We start from the raw sequence: 16878 nt of genomic DNA, 5'->3' as shown, positions 1-16878 counted from the left end.
TTATGCTGGTTACATTTACAAATTTTACAAATATCACTTGTTGGCAAATAACCCAAGGCCGGTGGTGTATAATTTTTCATGGTTTTGAAGGAGAAATAAGGGTTTAGATAATGTATGCCACCTGGTTAGAAACATAGATATGTAAAGCAGAAAATAAGCTAAGAACGAAGTTAGTATATTTTGCTCAAAAACTGTGACAATGAAAACATTACCATTATAGGCAACTGGTTCAGTATGACGTTAGGCCTAAGTTCGATATCATTTCGGAAGCTTCCGCAAATGTATTTTATGATATAGACATGTGGATCATATATAATAACAGCGATAAACTTTTGAGGTAAATATTTGCAGAGTAAAGTCAATCACCATGAAGGATTTGCATTTGGTATTAGGATTATATACCAGACTTATTCAGTTTATCCAGCATCTAATGGACAGAGCAGATATGAAACGGCGAGACTCAAAGAATCCGTACCAGAAACAAGACATATCAGAAGCCTATTATTTTCTAAATTAACACTATACAGCTGCCAAATAAACTAACAATTTGATATCGGGGTATCATAGCTTCACAAGGAACTAAGTCATTGAGAACTGAGAAGTATTATCAAGTTAAAAAAACTAAACCTGGTTCGCCGTTGGCATCTTTGATATCCGACGTGACTGCACCAACTAAAATTCCTAGAACCTAAGTAAAAAACCGTAACTGATTACAGATAAAATGTCAACTATTATGCTTGCTAACAATTTATAACATGAAACTCTGATAGCTCTTCGGCGACTCCAAACTACTACGTGTTTCGTTTGCTTTCGGGAGGGACTGAAATTTCGAAGCGGACCTGGTAACTTGATTAGGCCTTTACAAAATTGTGGAAAATATTGTCAGACATTCACAAGCATGTCATTGTCAAAATTATTGTCATCTTGTCAAGCATAACATTGTCAAAATTATTGTAATAGTAAAAATCATTGTCATGTCAACAACCATGTCATTGTCATAAATTCAAGCATGAAAAAATAAAAATAAAATCCATTTTCACAAACACAGCATTTTCAAAACTATTGTCATGTTCACAAGCATGGTATTATCAAAATCACTGTCATTTTCACAGGCATGGCATGGTCAAAACCTTTACCGAAAATGTTGATAAAGTTATGTAACCTTTATTGAAAACGAAATAGATTTATCAGGCAGCTTTTAATGCCGTTCAACGTGTCAAAATAATTTTACCTCAGTATCAATTTCTTTCCTTTTAAGGTCCAGCAAATTATGAAAACATCTCATTGTCTCTTTGAATTGACCAATATCGACAGAAACCTGAAATAATTTATCTCTTAACATTGCAGATCAGTTGGTTTAAGTTGAAGGAATTTTTGAATCGCAAATAAACCTACTATTAAGAAACTTTATCTATCAGACGAAAATCATTTCTATTAGAAAACAAGAAAAATAAAAAAGAATTGCACAATAAACTAACATAAAATAACAGCCTTGAGAAATAGAGACATAATATTGATTAAATAGAAAAAACGAAAGTTAAAGAAGGCCTATTTGTTATCCTGACAAATATTTAACTTTTTAACTGTTGCTAAAAATTAGATGACTTCAATTCTATAGCCTTTGTTAAAGCAGTGTAGTTAATGACTTAAAAAAAATATGGCGAATATCGAGTAGAAATACATTTGTAACATTAAATGTAGGCTTGAGGTATTTGCGTTTGGGAAGAAAGTGGATGAAAAACCTAATTGGCTCTTAATTAAAGTGCAGCTTAATTAAAGGTCAGAAATAACTAATCTTGTGCCTAATGAAGTGAGGAAAAAACCAATATTTTTGACAGTAATGTACAAAACATGTTTGAGAAGAAAAAATAGGATCTTCTGACTGAGTCAATACTTTACTTTGTAACGAAAGAAATAATAATCACGAGTCATTATGGCTTTTCCACCTTACCCAAAGACAAAAAAATATTTACCAAAAGAAAATTCTCCCATATTTGCCAACTGCTGTAATCTGCTTTTAAAGCTTCTTTTAGGGCTTTAAAAGCTCTATGTCTGTGAAGAGAAAAACCCGATAAAATGAGTCCTGCAAATACAAGCGAATTAATCTTTGTTGAATCCAACAAAGCAAAAAATAATTCGCATTTCCTGGCTAGTATTAAGGGAAGCATAAGTACCCTAAATCCTGACATAAACTAGACTTATTACTTAACACGGGCTTACTAAGACTTTAATTAAAAAGCGAGTGAGGATCTTATTGTGCAAAGCACTTCCATGGAGATTATTAATAGCGTGTACATTCAGCTCAATAAGAAGCGCTATAAAATGGAGGGAAACTGCGATTGACAACACGTCTGGCATTATATCCTGAACTATGAAAAATCTTCCATGCGCAAGAAAACGCTCCATATAACTAGAAAAATGTTCATTTGAAGCAGCTTTCCAACAGTTACTAAATGACTCAACTTTATAAAGCTAAACTTTATATCGCCATCAGTTGGGGCGCACTTTGCTTCTCGCAATAAGCTCGGAACAAACCAAAGAGCAAGCCAATGTCGAATAAACTAAATACATTCAAATTATACAATAAGGTTTCATTTCTAGTTTACATTCACATTTAGTTCTTTTAACCTAAGCTACTACGGGTTCAAGGTGAATCACATTGGTTATTTAAGCTCAGGGAAGTCGTGGATAATTTTGAAAAGGGGAGACTGCAATCAAATTTTTAAATATGGTTATTGCCAAAAGACTGTGCATTGCTCCTTTTCGTATCTCTGAGATCCTTTTTGGTCCAGATTGCTGTGATGAGATAGAAGTCGATAGAAAAAGTTGGTTTTATATTACTACTCATATATTCAATCTAGTGATGATAATTATATATCCGTTATTATATATTATATATTAATTTCCGTACATCAAAGGCATGCTACAATTTTAACTGGCAATCACACAAATGCCCATAAGAAATTCATCGGCTAATCTCAATATCAATCGAACACAAACTTTGGTCAAATCCATTCGTTTACGTTTATTAAAAAAGAACATCATCTCCTTAATAACATTTTGAAGGCAAAAAGGAAAATAAAAAGAAGAAGTAGAAATGAAACTGGTCTGTTTTATTTTCGGGGAGTCTTACAAAATAATTCTCTTTCAGGTGTATCTCTAGACATGTTGACCGAGGGAGGTCCTGGGTACTGGGCGACAGTAAAATAAAATGTGATGACAATAGACATCTTTGACATTAAAGAAGAACAAAGTTTTGAATTGAAATGAAGTAACAACAGCTCTGAAACATGCAAACAATCAACACCTGAAAGTGCAAATAAACTCTTCAAAGATAAACAAGCTTTAACAGTCTCCGGGAGAAAAGAGACTTACTTTTGTTTGGTTCGCACAAAAACATTTGCTAGATTGTTCCACGCCTCGTGATTCTGAAAGAGAAATGACGTCAAAAGTTTGATAAAGCATTAAAAGAATGATAATGAATATCATATTGATTTACACAATTTAAGCAAAGAACAGAATTAAGTCATAGACTACGCGCCTGTAAGTACTGGAAAAGTCATTCTACTGTCGAGCTAAGTAGGTGGGGAGATCTTAGGGTCCTACTTGTATGCAGATTTCATCCAGATTCAATCATTGCGAACTTAGGCCTGGTTCAAACGTCGCACTTCTCATGTGCCGAACCCAATGATACAGAAACGCCGAAGGCGCTAGATGTCTAACTCGGGTCATGCTGCTTACTGCCGAGTGCGGCAAATTTGTTTACTTCCGCCATTTTAAATAGTGGCAAAAAGCGAGCTGCAATAGGGTTCAGTATGGAAAATTGCTTATTGAATGAATGATTTTCTCGTGACTCACAACTATTTCAGTGCCTTTTCTGATGCAGGTAGTTAGAGGAGATATAAATCAACAATACATAATAATTTTTTGGGGTTTTTAAACAGAATTTTAAAAAATATGGCTTTTTTGGTTTACGCAGTTACTGGGGGAATATAGCAGTGGCCTGTCGTGTTTTTATGAATTGAAAAAGTATGTGCTTGCTATTTTTTATCTTCATATAAATTAGAAAGAGCTTTTTGAGTCTGTTATCTAATAATATAGACGATTTAAACATATAATTCTTGAATTTTTCTGTCTGTCGTTTAGAACCTAATATGGCATGAGTTGGAAAGTGCGAATGTTTTATATTTAGTTTATCAAATTGAATTTATAGGAAGAAAAATTTGATATGAATCAAATTTCTTTTCTCTTGGTAAGGCCAAATTAGTAATCTTTGTCGTGAAAATGTACCCCGGAGATATTTTATAGGCCTAAAGATGCGGAGAGGGACGCATTGTGCTGAAGAATAACTACAAGCAACGAGTGTGGTTTTGAAATAGTCCAAAAACATCAATAATTATATAAAATAAAAAATTGGTCACTTTATTCTGTTATTAATATCCAAGCATTGAATTATGACCTATTTTCGGCTTTTTCTAGAGTAAGGCCTAGATATTTCATAGCAGTTTCTGTAAACAAAGAAAGAAAAAGTAACTAAATCACATCTTTGTACAAATGTGTTAAAAAAATTATGCATTGAGTGGCTAAACATTATTATTGGATCCGTTTTAAAACAGATCAGTCATTATTTTCTGGAATTTGGAAGAGACCTAAAACACCACAGCAAGCACCGCGACTGTAAATGCTTGGATTTGCGAATGACGGCCTATTTTTCCAATATTAACATCAATTCATAAATTTAAGTGCAATATAAGGCCACTCACCAAATTTCACATCGATATTCGAAAGAGAAATGGACGAAATCAATCCTTACTTTTACCAAATTTATAAGGGCTCTGTATGGAGCAAGTTCCTTTTTTTCCACTATTAAAAATGGCGGAAGTAAACAAATTTGCCTCACAGCGTACCCGTGAGTTAGACATCTAGCGCCTTCGGCGCTTCTGTATCATTGGCCGAACCTAACTCTGGTTGGAGCGACATTTGAGCATGTTTAGCGCGACTCCCGTTTCAAACGTTGAACTTAATTATGTCGCGCCAAATGGGTTTTAGGATTGTTATATGAAGTATCTTGGTTTAAAATCAAGGTGCAAAGCAAAACGGCGACGAGAATTCAATGCTATGAGATAAATTTTCAAAATAAATTAAATTAAATATAATTATGTATAATTTTGCATTAAATATAATTAAATATGATTATGCATTGAGTTCGGTACACGACAAGTTCGACGCTTGAAACCGTGCCGTGCTGGAGTCGTGCAGCTCGGCAAGCTCTGGCGATCCAACTAGTTTGCCGCTCCTAACTAAATCTGCCGTACCAAATCGATTCAAACGTCGTGCCCCTCAAGTACTTAATTCTCGAGTTAGGTTCGGCACATGAGAAGTGCGACGTTTGAACCAGGCCTTAGTTTTCGCTTGAGCACAACGACATTGTTCAACCTGACTAAAAAAGTTTATATCATGTTGCAGCTAGCATTGCGTTTATAAATGGTTGAGAGCAAGATTCCATTTAGCATATATAAGAAGATATTCATAGACTCAAACGGTATTCACTAAGATGGGCAACACTTGTTGGATCAGAATAGCATAGAATTTCTAACAATTAATGAATGATAGTATAACCTCGCTATCATGAAATTGCACTCTTTTTTCCTTATAAGTACACTAAGGCTTGATCAACCAAAAATCAGAACAACGTAAGAACATCCCCAGCCTCACATTCAAAATTAGAAGAAAAAAACAATGGGTTTTTGCTATAATTGCTATAAAGATTTATGCCCCCTGTGGTATCGTTATAGTACTGAATTTGTAGTAGTGTTTTATAAGTTTCTATGAGCATAAAAAATAGTTGCAAAACAAACAATTTTGAAATATAAAAAACCAAGAACATCGAGCCTTGGTCGAAATTATCTGATGTTTATAGATAGGACTGTAAAGTATTTGCAAAGCAAGCCGTGGCAAACACAGCCTGCCTAAGAATAATATTCTAATCGCTAGAAGGAGCACTTACATCCGGTTCGATAGTTACAGATTGTTGAAATGAATTCTGGGCAATATCAAAATGATTTGTTGCCATGGCAGCACAACCGAGCGAAAACCATACTTGAGGCTACAGATGTAAAAAATAGAAGGTTAGTACCCAAATGCAAAAACTTACAAACCCTTGTATTTTGAAGGCAACTTGTTCATAGCACTACAGTTTATGACAACAAATTAATTTATTTGCTTGCAAAGCATCCGTTATGAAACAGAATCCATTTTATCTAGAAAACTCGATAGGAAATGATACTAAAACGAAAGGAAACATAGTAAAACGTGTATTTCAGTACAGACCAGCCTATTTCTCAATTTAAAATTATAGTTTTACAAAAAATGCATTTTCTTTGACTAAAATGGAAATCTGAAAGAAAGGCGCGAAATTTTAACGATAAATATTTTCACTTATTTTTAATTTTTCTCCCCCCACTGGCTTTTAGATAATACTTTATAATAATATTTCCAACAGGCCTTTATATCTATACAGCTTTTGAGTCCAATTTCATATTTCAGTATTTCATATCTTCCCAATTGTGTAACAATGGAGTGTAGAAGGATCAGTGGTCTAGTTAATCATAAAGAGGGCGATACTGTCTCAACACAGATGGCAATGTGATACGAACTAATTCAAAAACAAAGCTTGGTCAAGCGAGGAGCAAAAACAGACAAAGCAAATTCAGAAACAGCATCATGATAAAGCCCAAAATCGAAAATGCAGACGCCTTTGTTTGCCGAATATATTACGTCTACACAACCCATTTAGATATAAACAGAGAGTTTTCATTAATCCCATTTATATGCCAACGAAGTTTACCTTCTTAGCATGTATTAAGTTAACGATATCTTGCTTGTGTAATTTAACATTCGTACGCTGTCTCAGAAAGTCAACAGTTTCATTATAACTCGAAATATATAAATCTAAACAATAAGGAAAGATGATCAAACAAACCTGCAGTGGGCTAACTTCTAACGACTTTGAAAAGTGTGGAATACATTCTTGTAACTAAAAGAAAAATTGCTTATATCAGGATATACAAAATAAACGAATACTGTAGCAAATCATGGAAAGGGCCTATTGTTAACATGAAAGGTTGACTGACGTGGCCATAGTGATTTAGACATACTGTAAAAGAAAACTACATCACTTCTTTGCTTGCTGAGTGTGTTCATGCAAGTGCATACCTGTACACAAAAATAATACTTTTGGCAAAAGCATGAAACAATCAAAAAGTAGATTTTTTCTAAAGATAAGGGTTATTGATAAGGGTAAGGAGAATGTCCTTATTGCTTGATGTACAAAACACACTGTTAAGTCCTTGTCGAGAAACCTTAAAGGAGCATATAATAACGCTTAAAAGTCAATACCTTTCCAGATCTTAAGAGTATGTATCCCAATGACCTTTGCGCTCTTGCACTCCGATGCTTTGAAAATTCCCATGCCTTTTCATAGTATTCGGTGTCCTGAAAAATTGTTTCCATTTAAAAGATGCACCTCTCTGAGTATTTCAAAGCACTGATTAATAGGTTTATCATGCTACCAATTTTGAGAAGGACAAATGCCACAGATACAAACACTGGGTTTCGTAGACACCACCTCCAGATGAGCTGAAATTTCAGATCTCTACATCCTTTTAAAAATTACAAACTTACAGAGATACGTCCACTCCATGCAAACTGAAGGACCAATGGAAACAATCTGCGTCATAATTGCAAAGTAAAGGAAATGTTTTCAAACAAAATGCTTATGGAATAGCCTTACATGAAGTAGCTAATTGTTCCATTCTAAATAGCGATCTTTGTGCCGTCTCTTTAGAAGAGACATTTTCATTCCTAATCGAGCCATTTCAATGTAGGCAGATCATACCTTTGTGACGTCACCAAGCAGGCACCAAAGTGTTGAAGTCTCTTTCTTCTGTAGTTCTGATCGGATGATTTGCTCAGCCTCAAGGAGAAACGAAAGCCTAGTTAAGAATATTTATATTGCAGAACTTCTATCAAACTCCTGAACTCCAAAGTAAAATGGCTGACACAATCAAGCCTCAAATACTTTTATATCGGATATTCTTAATTAAAAACCGAACTCACTTTGAGGGTACATATACACTTATCTTGAAATATGTTCTGCTTTTAAGCTAAACATCGATGGGATGGGCAAAGCTTCGTTTTGATTGGCGAAGCAGCAAAAGTTGGATTGCTTTGCACATAGATAACTAGAAACTATATGCAGCAAACATATTCTAATTTTCATCTTAAAGGGTTCCCACCGGAACTTTCTTAAAAGGTTGTTTAAAAATAATAGACATTCGAAGATCAGGTTGTAGAGAGTGATTAAACTGGATACCTTCTCAAGCCTGCCAAGCTTTTGATAACAAGCAATTAAATCGTCCCAGGCTTGTATTGCTTCAAAAATGTCCAACGCAGCTTTCACACAACCAAGGCTGACCAGAATACGAGCTAAATTCGCCTAAAATAGCAAAATATTCATAAATTTGGAAACAGGAAAAGTTTCTTGTCGGCCAGATTTCCGACAGGGTCATGGGATAAGATTCAATCCCTTCCGAATGTAGCATGCTGCAAATTGTGTAGAGCCTGCTAAGTACGTGTTAAGAAAATTTCATTGTAGCACTGACAGTCTTAGAAAAATAAAAAATTAATTCTTCACTACCTTATACGTCCAAATAGGAGGCACATCAACTGCATGAAGCAAGTACAGTCTTTCGTTGGCCTAAGATAAAGAAAACAAACATATCTTATTGTATGAATGCTGCAAAATAATTGCCTTATTCGCTCAGAATCTTTTAATTTCAAACAATTTTGTAGTGAATTGCAAAAAATGCAAAGAAAGACAACTGAAAGCCTATTTCATTGTATAAATTTATGCAAAAGTATGAGCCTTGATATTTCAGTATCACTACTTTTATCAAGTTGTTTATACAGATTAATAGTTGTGGCAGATACTCTCGAAACATTTTTAAAAGGGTAAAAAAGGGGCAAAATTTGAATGGACGCGAAAACAGAAATTTCAAGTGGCAGCTGACAAGTTGAGAGTAGTGTTAAACAGGGACGCTCATAAAGCTGTCTCACGCCCTTGCCCTTAAAATCACAATATATTGTTTTTGGATTTCACAGGCATAATGTATCCTGTTCGTGTCAACGATTAGTTATGTGAAAATTTTCGAACTGAGAAATTTAAGCGTAGAAAGGCAATTGGATATGTTCAAATAGCCTATTCTATACTTTCACAAAATCAATATGTTTCAATATAGCAGGGAAGATGGTCTAGATACGTTGTTTGTGCAATAAGTGTAAATTCACTGGCGACTGTCTGCTAAGAAATTATGGACTACAACATGATTAGGTGGATAGGGCAGAGGAAATGTATTGTCGTCAGATTAGTAAAAACTGCGTATATTTTTATGCAAAAACTGCGTAAAATGTCCAATCAACCTGCGTTGCTGAGCTCTGATATTCTTCAACGAGGCTCTAAAAAATAATAAATTCAACGGTTTCATGATATTATCCATATAGATAGCGTCATGTTTTTAAAAAACTGACATCAAAAGTTAAGATTCATTTTTAAGAAGATTTCAGTAATTGACTTTTATCTCACGCATCTCTTTCTAAATAAGATGTCAAGATCACTTAAGCCAAGAATCGGGCAGGATACAGGTGGAATATTTATTAAAAGATAAAAAATACGAACTATAGATTTCTGGAACATCAACAATTACTGATTATTTCACATTATGATCTTTAAAATATACAAATTCTAACTACATGACACTAGTATTTAACAGGACAACGACAACCGGAGCAGGGACAAATTTTTCACCTCCATTTGCATCATAGATCTTTCTACCGTTCTCGATTTCTGGCACTCTAGCAGCGTGCGAATAAACAGTGCCTTGCTTTGAACTGCCCATGCTTGTGGGTCCTTAATCACAGCCTAGCAAAAGATAAAACCGGAGTTATCTAAACAACAAGTGCCCGTATATCATCTAAAACCCGGACTTATCTACACAACCGGTCCCAGGCGTCTCTTAAAAACGTGGTACGCCAGGTGTGTGTCTAGATAATCGAATATGAAAAAATTAAACAACTCAAATGGTAAATCATCTAGAATTCAATTGCCCTGAAATTTTTGTGAAGATTAAACAAAAAGAATTCATCAATCTCATTTCATATCTCTTCTATCTCATTTCATATATCACAAATATAAATTGACGCTGACATTCATAAAGGCCTTCGAAGTGCTAAAGCTTAGTTTTTGCTCTCTATGACGTAACTCATTAAATATACAGTACAAACCTGAATATAGGCTTGTAGCTCCTCTGTGAGAATATTGTCTTTTGGTCGGGTTTTCTGTAATACGGCACTGAAAAGTGTAACGCAATTTATTACCATCTCTAGCAACAAGACAGAAAACAAAGAAAACATGCGCATTTGCGCATTAAGTGGCTCTCTTGATGGGTGTGATGATGATAAGATCATATACTTTTAAGGAACAAAAATTGGCAGAATGTTGAAAGTTCATTTTGCGAGGCCAGATATAGATAACTGAGAAAGTCTACTCATAATTAGAGCACAATCGAAGCAAAATTGTTGAGGCAAAGCGCAAAATTCTCAAATGACATTTTGGGACTGCAGTGATGTTCTTATCTTAGCAGGCTTCTTGTTGTTTATAAAAAGTGATATTTAAAAGTATTGGAACTAGTTGAAGCTGTTCTTCTAACAACATACCAGAGGCCCAAAATGTATGCTTGCTCTAAAGAATTTAACCATGGAGTTGGATCCTCGTCAGAATACTTTATGTTCGGAAGGAGGGTTTCGTCTTCTAAAACCAGATCCTGGAAGCAAAGGTATGATATAAAAAGTATTCAAAATCAAACAAATAAAAAGCAAAAATGTTGGAATTTCCTGAACAGATTTCACTGTAGCTCTTAGAGTACATAAGAGATCTCTTTTAAATTCCGTGTTTGTTTATACTTTTGCTATTCCAACCAATGTCAAATGCTTTTTAATTTAGAAAAACGGAAAACGAACAATAACTATTTGAAACTGCACCATTCTTAGAGATAAAAACTAAAATGTATACTAAATTGGTAGCTGCTACCGTTGTAGCAGACGAAACGTTTTGAGAAAAGAAGCTCAGACCTTTGGTACATTTGCTTCTGTTTTTGTATTTCTATCCGGATTGACGGGGCCTAAAATCAGAGAGAAGTCTTTGAATAAGGCTGTCTAGAACATAGAAATATCAGTGAAAGACAATCAGTAAAACAGCTTTGTAAAGTGTGGCAACCAGGAGGTTATTGGAAGATTTCAGGGTTTCTTTCATATACTAATAATAGTGCAGTCTGTTACGTTGGCAAAGTGATATGGTGAAGAAGTCAAGGTTCCTTGTGAGGTTATTTTTCTAGTTAAATGTGTTAAAATTCAACAGCTCTTTTCCAAATTGTTATTTAAATTACTTCAGTTAAGTTCACTTCAGTTCAGGTCTCTTCAGTTCAGTTGTAATTTAAATTCCACTGTATACACACAGGGAATTATTTAAAGGAGAAAACTCTTTCAGTAGTTTATAAACAAATAGAGGAGAGAGTGGGTCTCTTGACGGGTGTGATGATGATTAGAACATATGTATTAAACACGGCCCGGGTAAAGACTTCCTTGTGCGCCTCAGAAATCAAGAGTATATTGATGTTGATTCTTTTGAAGAAGTCCCAGAGGATGAAATTCATTAAGAAGATGTCTCGGGGTTATCAGTTTATTCTGGTGACTCTGATCAAGGTGAGGACACTCGATTAATATCAAAAAACTTTCAAAGCTGCTAGCAACGTTTTTTGAAAACATTTGCATGACATTTTTATAACAAAATAGTTTTTGCACGATATGTTTACTTTTAATAATTAAAAACCCCCTTCTCTTATAGCCTTACCCTTCTAAGACTAATAATAATAAATAACCACCCCCCCCCCCACCCGGGGCTTAATAAAGCTTTTACGGTATGTTATATGAAAATATATGAAAACGAATTCCAGGACTCGATATGGCTCAAACTCAATAACGATTAACCTTGGAAGGAATTTACGCCAAAGTGGCAACTAAATAAAAAAAATTTCTTAAGACTATTCAAGAACGTGCAGAAGTAAAAGAATCGTGTATTTAAAAGCAATGTATCCCAAGATCGCTTTGACATACATCTCTCATCGGAAACCTTTAACTTGAGACGAAGTTGAGCTAATTCTTTTTCCTGAAATCTCGTTCGTTTTCCAGGAGCACCTACAAAATATCAATTTATAAGTTTAAAGACCCTAGGTAAGGGCATTCATTTACCTCTAAAGCAATCAAGAAGTCCGTTATATTTAGCTGAAGCTAGATAAAAGTATGTTTGACAAAACATTTTTGTGGGAACTAGCATTCTGAGATAGAAGAGAACAGGGACGAAAACAAGTGGCTAATTTTGGAGGGGCGTGGAAGGATGAAAATTCCAACTTTAACTGAGAAATTTTTCGTTCAACCTGAAAATCTCCTGTACCTACAAGATTGAAATTTTGAAATAGTTTCAACTCCATATTTCTAATTTCCTCATAATTGCCAAACTTTTACTCATCATCATTAGCCTAAGGCATACAGGCCTAAATCTCTAAATTTGCATTAACATGACACAAACATTTAAACTTATTGTAAGAAGTAAACCCCCCCACGCCCCCTATTATTTCGTGCAAAGAAGAGAAATAAATTCAACAACATTAATAACGATTAATAGTGCACTGATGTTCAAATACAGACCTGTCATCGATACCTCGATTCCAAGAATTTCGCGTGCCTTCTCTAGATGAGCCTGTTATCAAAAAGGAATTTAGGATGAAATGGTACCAAATGCTGTATCTAGCCGTGATAGCTGTGTAACAATGCTGTATCTAGCCGTGATAGCTGTGTAACAATGCTGTATCTAGCCGTGATAGCTGTGTAACAGTGGTAAAGAAGAACTAAAATCGAGAAATTCTGGGTCATTCTGGGTCAAAGAGCAATTAATAAATAAGCAATTAATAGTCACTCCTTATTCTGCCTGTAAAAGAAAAAGGCCCACCTTTAACTTCAAAGGCTCGATTTTAATCGATAGTCAAAAAATCAGTTTATGTCACAGAGTTGGGTATTTGGTGGGAATTACCCCCAAGATTCAAAAACCGATTAATGATAAAAAAACATCACTTGCTGTATTGAACAGAAAAAATTTTGGTTTGCAAAATATACTTTCACACATGAGCTTTTCGGATTTGGAGATGACCTCATACGTGCGCAAATTCCATTTTTTGGGAGGGGGTATTCTCTACTTGCAAAAGTCCCCCTTTGGTATGGAGATTACCCCATCTGATAAAATCCGGGCTATGGGGCAGGGAATCATATTGCAAGCAAATATGCGATAACAAATATTCTTGGTATTTTCAAAGGATAATGGCTTCAAAGGATAATGGCTTCAAAGGATATGGTATTCTCAATACCAACCGTTGCATTGTTGTATCCATAATACTTCAAGTGTAAATGAGCACATTCAAGATGGAATTGTACTTGTATCTCACTATAATAAGAGGTGACAAAAGACCCTTAAACATAAATTAAGTACGATAATTATAAACAACAGCATGAGCAAATAACGATTTCAAGATATGCATGCCCTAATCATGGAATATCTACATCTGAAGATACAAATGCCTTCAAAGCAAATGAATGGAACTAACAAAAACAAGCTAAAAAGCCTTTTCTACCTGTCAAGTTCTGGAATATTATCTTGAACTGAAAAACAGAGAAATAACTGGCATAAAAAATTAAAGCTTTGATAGAACGCAAAAGTTTTTGTTTTATGAGAGTATTAGAGTTTTGCTGTTTAGAGCATTGATTTTGTATTTATATCTACCAGAGATCCGAAAGTAGCTAGTTCTTAGGACACTTAGAACCTTGTTGGGGAGACGAACAAGAAAAAGCTTTTAATGAGTGAGGCGACTTTCCATTGAAAGCGCATGCGCACTGCACAAAGTCATTATTACGCATGCTCATTGTCGTCAGGACGGAGGGTTGCCTCACACATTTGAAGATTTTCGCTCGTTTTTCTCCCCACCAAAACCAATGATTAGCGCGCAGTATCCTGCTCCTACCTATTGATGTGACCACACTTAATGATTCCGATGACTGAAATTACAGAGACCTGGCGACACTCCTTACTCTTAATGAGAGCTAATCAATCAAATTTAAATAACTAACAAAATCTAAAAGGACATTCAGAGACAGGCTAAAGAAATTAGGAACATTTCCGATACCATTTTCTAGAAAGACCAGGAACTTATCATGGATTGACTGGCACTTCTCTTCTACGATATCTTGATACGTGGCTAAACATCTCAAAGACCATATTGGAGAGTACTACGAAAAAATCAATTGAAAGCTTAAACACAAAATTATTTCTACTGAGTAGTAAATAAATTTCTTTAAGTCGATATTGTGAATAGAAAATTCAATAATAATATTTGTCATGTCATGTTTATCTAAATAATGTTTGGAATATGCAAACAATCTTTTGGTGGTACAAAACTTGTAAATGGCTTTGAAAAAAGCAAACATTTAGTAAACTAAAGCTTTTCGTCTGACACTCTTCAGAGCTTAAAACGTCAGAACATAGATCGAAAACTCTACGCTAAGAAATATATGTTTCAACTTTGAGGAATGCATTTTCGTTGAAGGGTAGCTATCAGTTTGTTAACTTCTGTATGACTTATGCTTTCGTGAAAAAATCTATAAACATTAGCCCTCTATGATTCTTATAAAGACAGCCTAAAACACAAGCAAGGGCCATAGGCTTCGGAAGACTTTGACAAATCAACCATATGCAGAATAAAATATTTAAAGCCTTAAAAAATCACATTCTTCCATTCCATGCTTTCATAAATTCTGATCCCGATGTTTCTGATAATTACCGCAAGTCCTCGCATAAAAGTGTTGATCAAGTCAAAAGATCATATAATTCTTGAACTGTTAGCTAATTGCAACAATGTTTCAAGCCAACTTAAAGTTTTTTTTTTCTTTTTAACATTATTAGAGCAAATTATGCATGTTGATCCAAACATGTGGCGATATAAAATAACGACGTACCTTATACGATACGATACTCGATATTTCCACCAGTATTTTAAAAGCAATCCAAAACAAGAAGACGTTTCGGCAGAGTCCATGAATGCCCTAAAAGGGGTGCCAAAATATCATACAAGGGTATGAGATTTTCAATCAACAGGCAGCTGTTTGTTGAATTACGAGTAACACAACAGGCAATAAGACATTTAAAACCCTAGTAAATGTATCAAATGATAAACATACGATGCAAAAATACGATTTTACTCTACTCGAATCGTTCTGATCAAGTCTGAAATAATTCATCTACGTGAACAATACTTAACTGTTGTCTAAGTATAAACTTTAAGATTTCTTTGCCTTTTGAAATTTTTAATTCAGTCTTTTAACAAAAGCAAACCAGTAGTTTACATACCCAACGTTTACATGTTTGATAAGAAAGATGAAAAATAATGGAACAAAAAGCTTTCTTATTGAAGCTTGTATAATCGTTAATAGGAAAGACATAGTCATAACACAAGCTACTACCCGCAAGATTCATATCTGCTACTACATTATTCATTATTATAGGCTTAATGCATTCAGTGACCTAAAAACATGAAATTACTTTCAACGTTTTCAAAATGCAAGCAAACAGTATGCCGAAAATCTACCAAATTTTCTTACCATGCTAAAGATCTGAAACACAGCCTAAAAAGGGCTGTAATATTTGGAATTATCATTTTGAATTATCATGGGTTTAGGTGAAAAACTGTGCAACTAGGTGTGCCACTAGATAATAAAACTGTGCAAATCCCTTTTTCAAAACGTCCTCAACTCACGAATCGGCTACCCTGGGTACCAGAGCCACAGAAATTCGAGCGCGTAAACAGAATGCTAAGAAGAGAAGCGGAGGAGAGCTCAGATAGACACTCCTCCGCTTCTCTAACTTGAAAGTCCCCGTACGCGATTTTGCTCTCGGTTACACAGACCCTCTACTTTCAAGTTAGGGGTCTGGAGCACAGGCTAGTCCTAGTCAGCATGTTTTTTCCCTTGCAAAGTCATTGTTCTTTTTGCCAGATCAGAATTACTGATCGATAAAGTTTCAATTTTTGTTCTCATCCATACACTCAATGCCATTAATATTACATGCAATTAATATAAATCCTAAAACTTCTACATATCTACATACGAAGAGTTCTCTGTTGAATTTCTTAGAAATTATGCGGTTTCTTTCCTTCTTATACACGACGTTCTCCATTTCTAGCGTGTGAAGAACACAAGGGAACAAAACGGGGAGATTTTATCTTGGTTGCCTTAATGCGCCTATTTGTCATCAATTTGTAGTTAATCACTGTATTACTTTATTAATAACATGCTGTAATATTCCGCTGTTATTGTGTTGAAAAAAACACAATTGAAATTAAAAATTTCACGGTATCAGGTAAGTTTAATTCCGGTGCGGATTACACATCACGTGACCTTTTGTTCTTAATAACAGTAACAGCCCAACGCACACACGTAACGCACTTTGCACTAATGGATCCAACATCGTGTCATACACAATTATACCATTTTTTAACATTTTTAGTAACGGACGATTGAATTTTTGCCTTCACCTTTGCCTTGAAGATACCTTGCTTCAATATTTTTACAAAGATATGTCCAGCAATCGTATGGTGCGTCGAATAGTTTGGTTCTCGATCACACTTTTGTGCTGTTTTATATACTACACTCTAAATAACACAC

At 34.8% G+C, this 16878-nt stretch overlaps 1 protein-coding gene across 2 annotated transcripts in view; it reads right to left on the bottom strand.

Moving 5' to 3' along the window:
• LOC135691341 (tetratricopeptide repeat protein 27) overlaps positions 1-16878 on the bottom strand; it is a 36750-nt gene that overhangs the window by 5348 nt on the left and 14524 nt on the right. Inside the window, exons 1-22 of one of the 2 annotated variants that reach the window (XM_089110459.1) lie at positions 15397-16590; positions 15175-15261; positions 14346-14448; positions 13797-13824; positions 13537-13609; positions 12820-12871; positions 12229-12309; positions 11188-11237; positions 10774-10880; positions 10342-10408; positions 9866-9979; positions 9481-9516; positions 8699-8758; positions 8375-8497; positions 7898-7975; positions 7399-7494; positions 6983-7036; positions 6008-6106; positions 3376-3428; positions 1974-2052; positions 1232-1318; positions 628-688 (exon numbers count right to left, since the gene is read on the bottom strand). In XM_089110459.1, coding sequence (XP_088966585.1) covers positions 628-688; positions 1232-1318; positions 1974-2052; positions 3376-3428; positions 6008-6106; positions 6983-7036; positions 7399-7494; positions 7898-7975; positions 8375-8497; positions 8699-8758; positions 9481-9516; positions 9866-9979; positions 10342-10408; positions 10774-10880; positions 11188-11237; positions 12229-12309; positions 12820-12871; positions 13537-13609; positions 13797-13824; positions 14346-14448; positions 15175-15261; positions 15397-15456 — 1648 coding nt within the window. In that variant the 5' untranslated portion in view covers positions 15457-16590. Of the gene's footprint in view, positions 1-627; positions 689-1231; positions 1319-1973; positions 2053-3375; positions 3429-6007; positions 6107-6982; positions 7037-7398; positions 7495-7897; positions 7976-8374; positions 8498-8698; positions 8759-9480; positions 9517-9865; positions 9980-10341; positions 10409-10773; positions 10881-11187; positions 11238-12228; positions 12310-12819; positions 12872-13536; positions 13610-13796; positions 13825-14345; positions 14449-15174; positions 15262-15396; positions 16591-16878 lie in introns of those variants that run through there. The other variant, XM_065209184.2, reaches the window with a different exon arrangement.

Source organism: Rhopilema esculentum, chromosome 10 (assembly GCF_057945365.1).
Source record: "Rhopilema esculentum isolate cy_ngs chromosome 10, ASM5794536v1, whole genome shotgun sequence".
Lineage (NCBI taxonomy): Eukaryota > Metazoa > Cnidaria > Scyphozoa > Rhizostomeae > Rhizostomatidae > Rhopilema > Rhopilema esculentum.
Note: the sequence above shows the minus strand (reverse complement) of the source record. Positions and strands in the feature narration are given on the sequence as shown.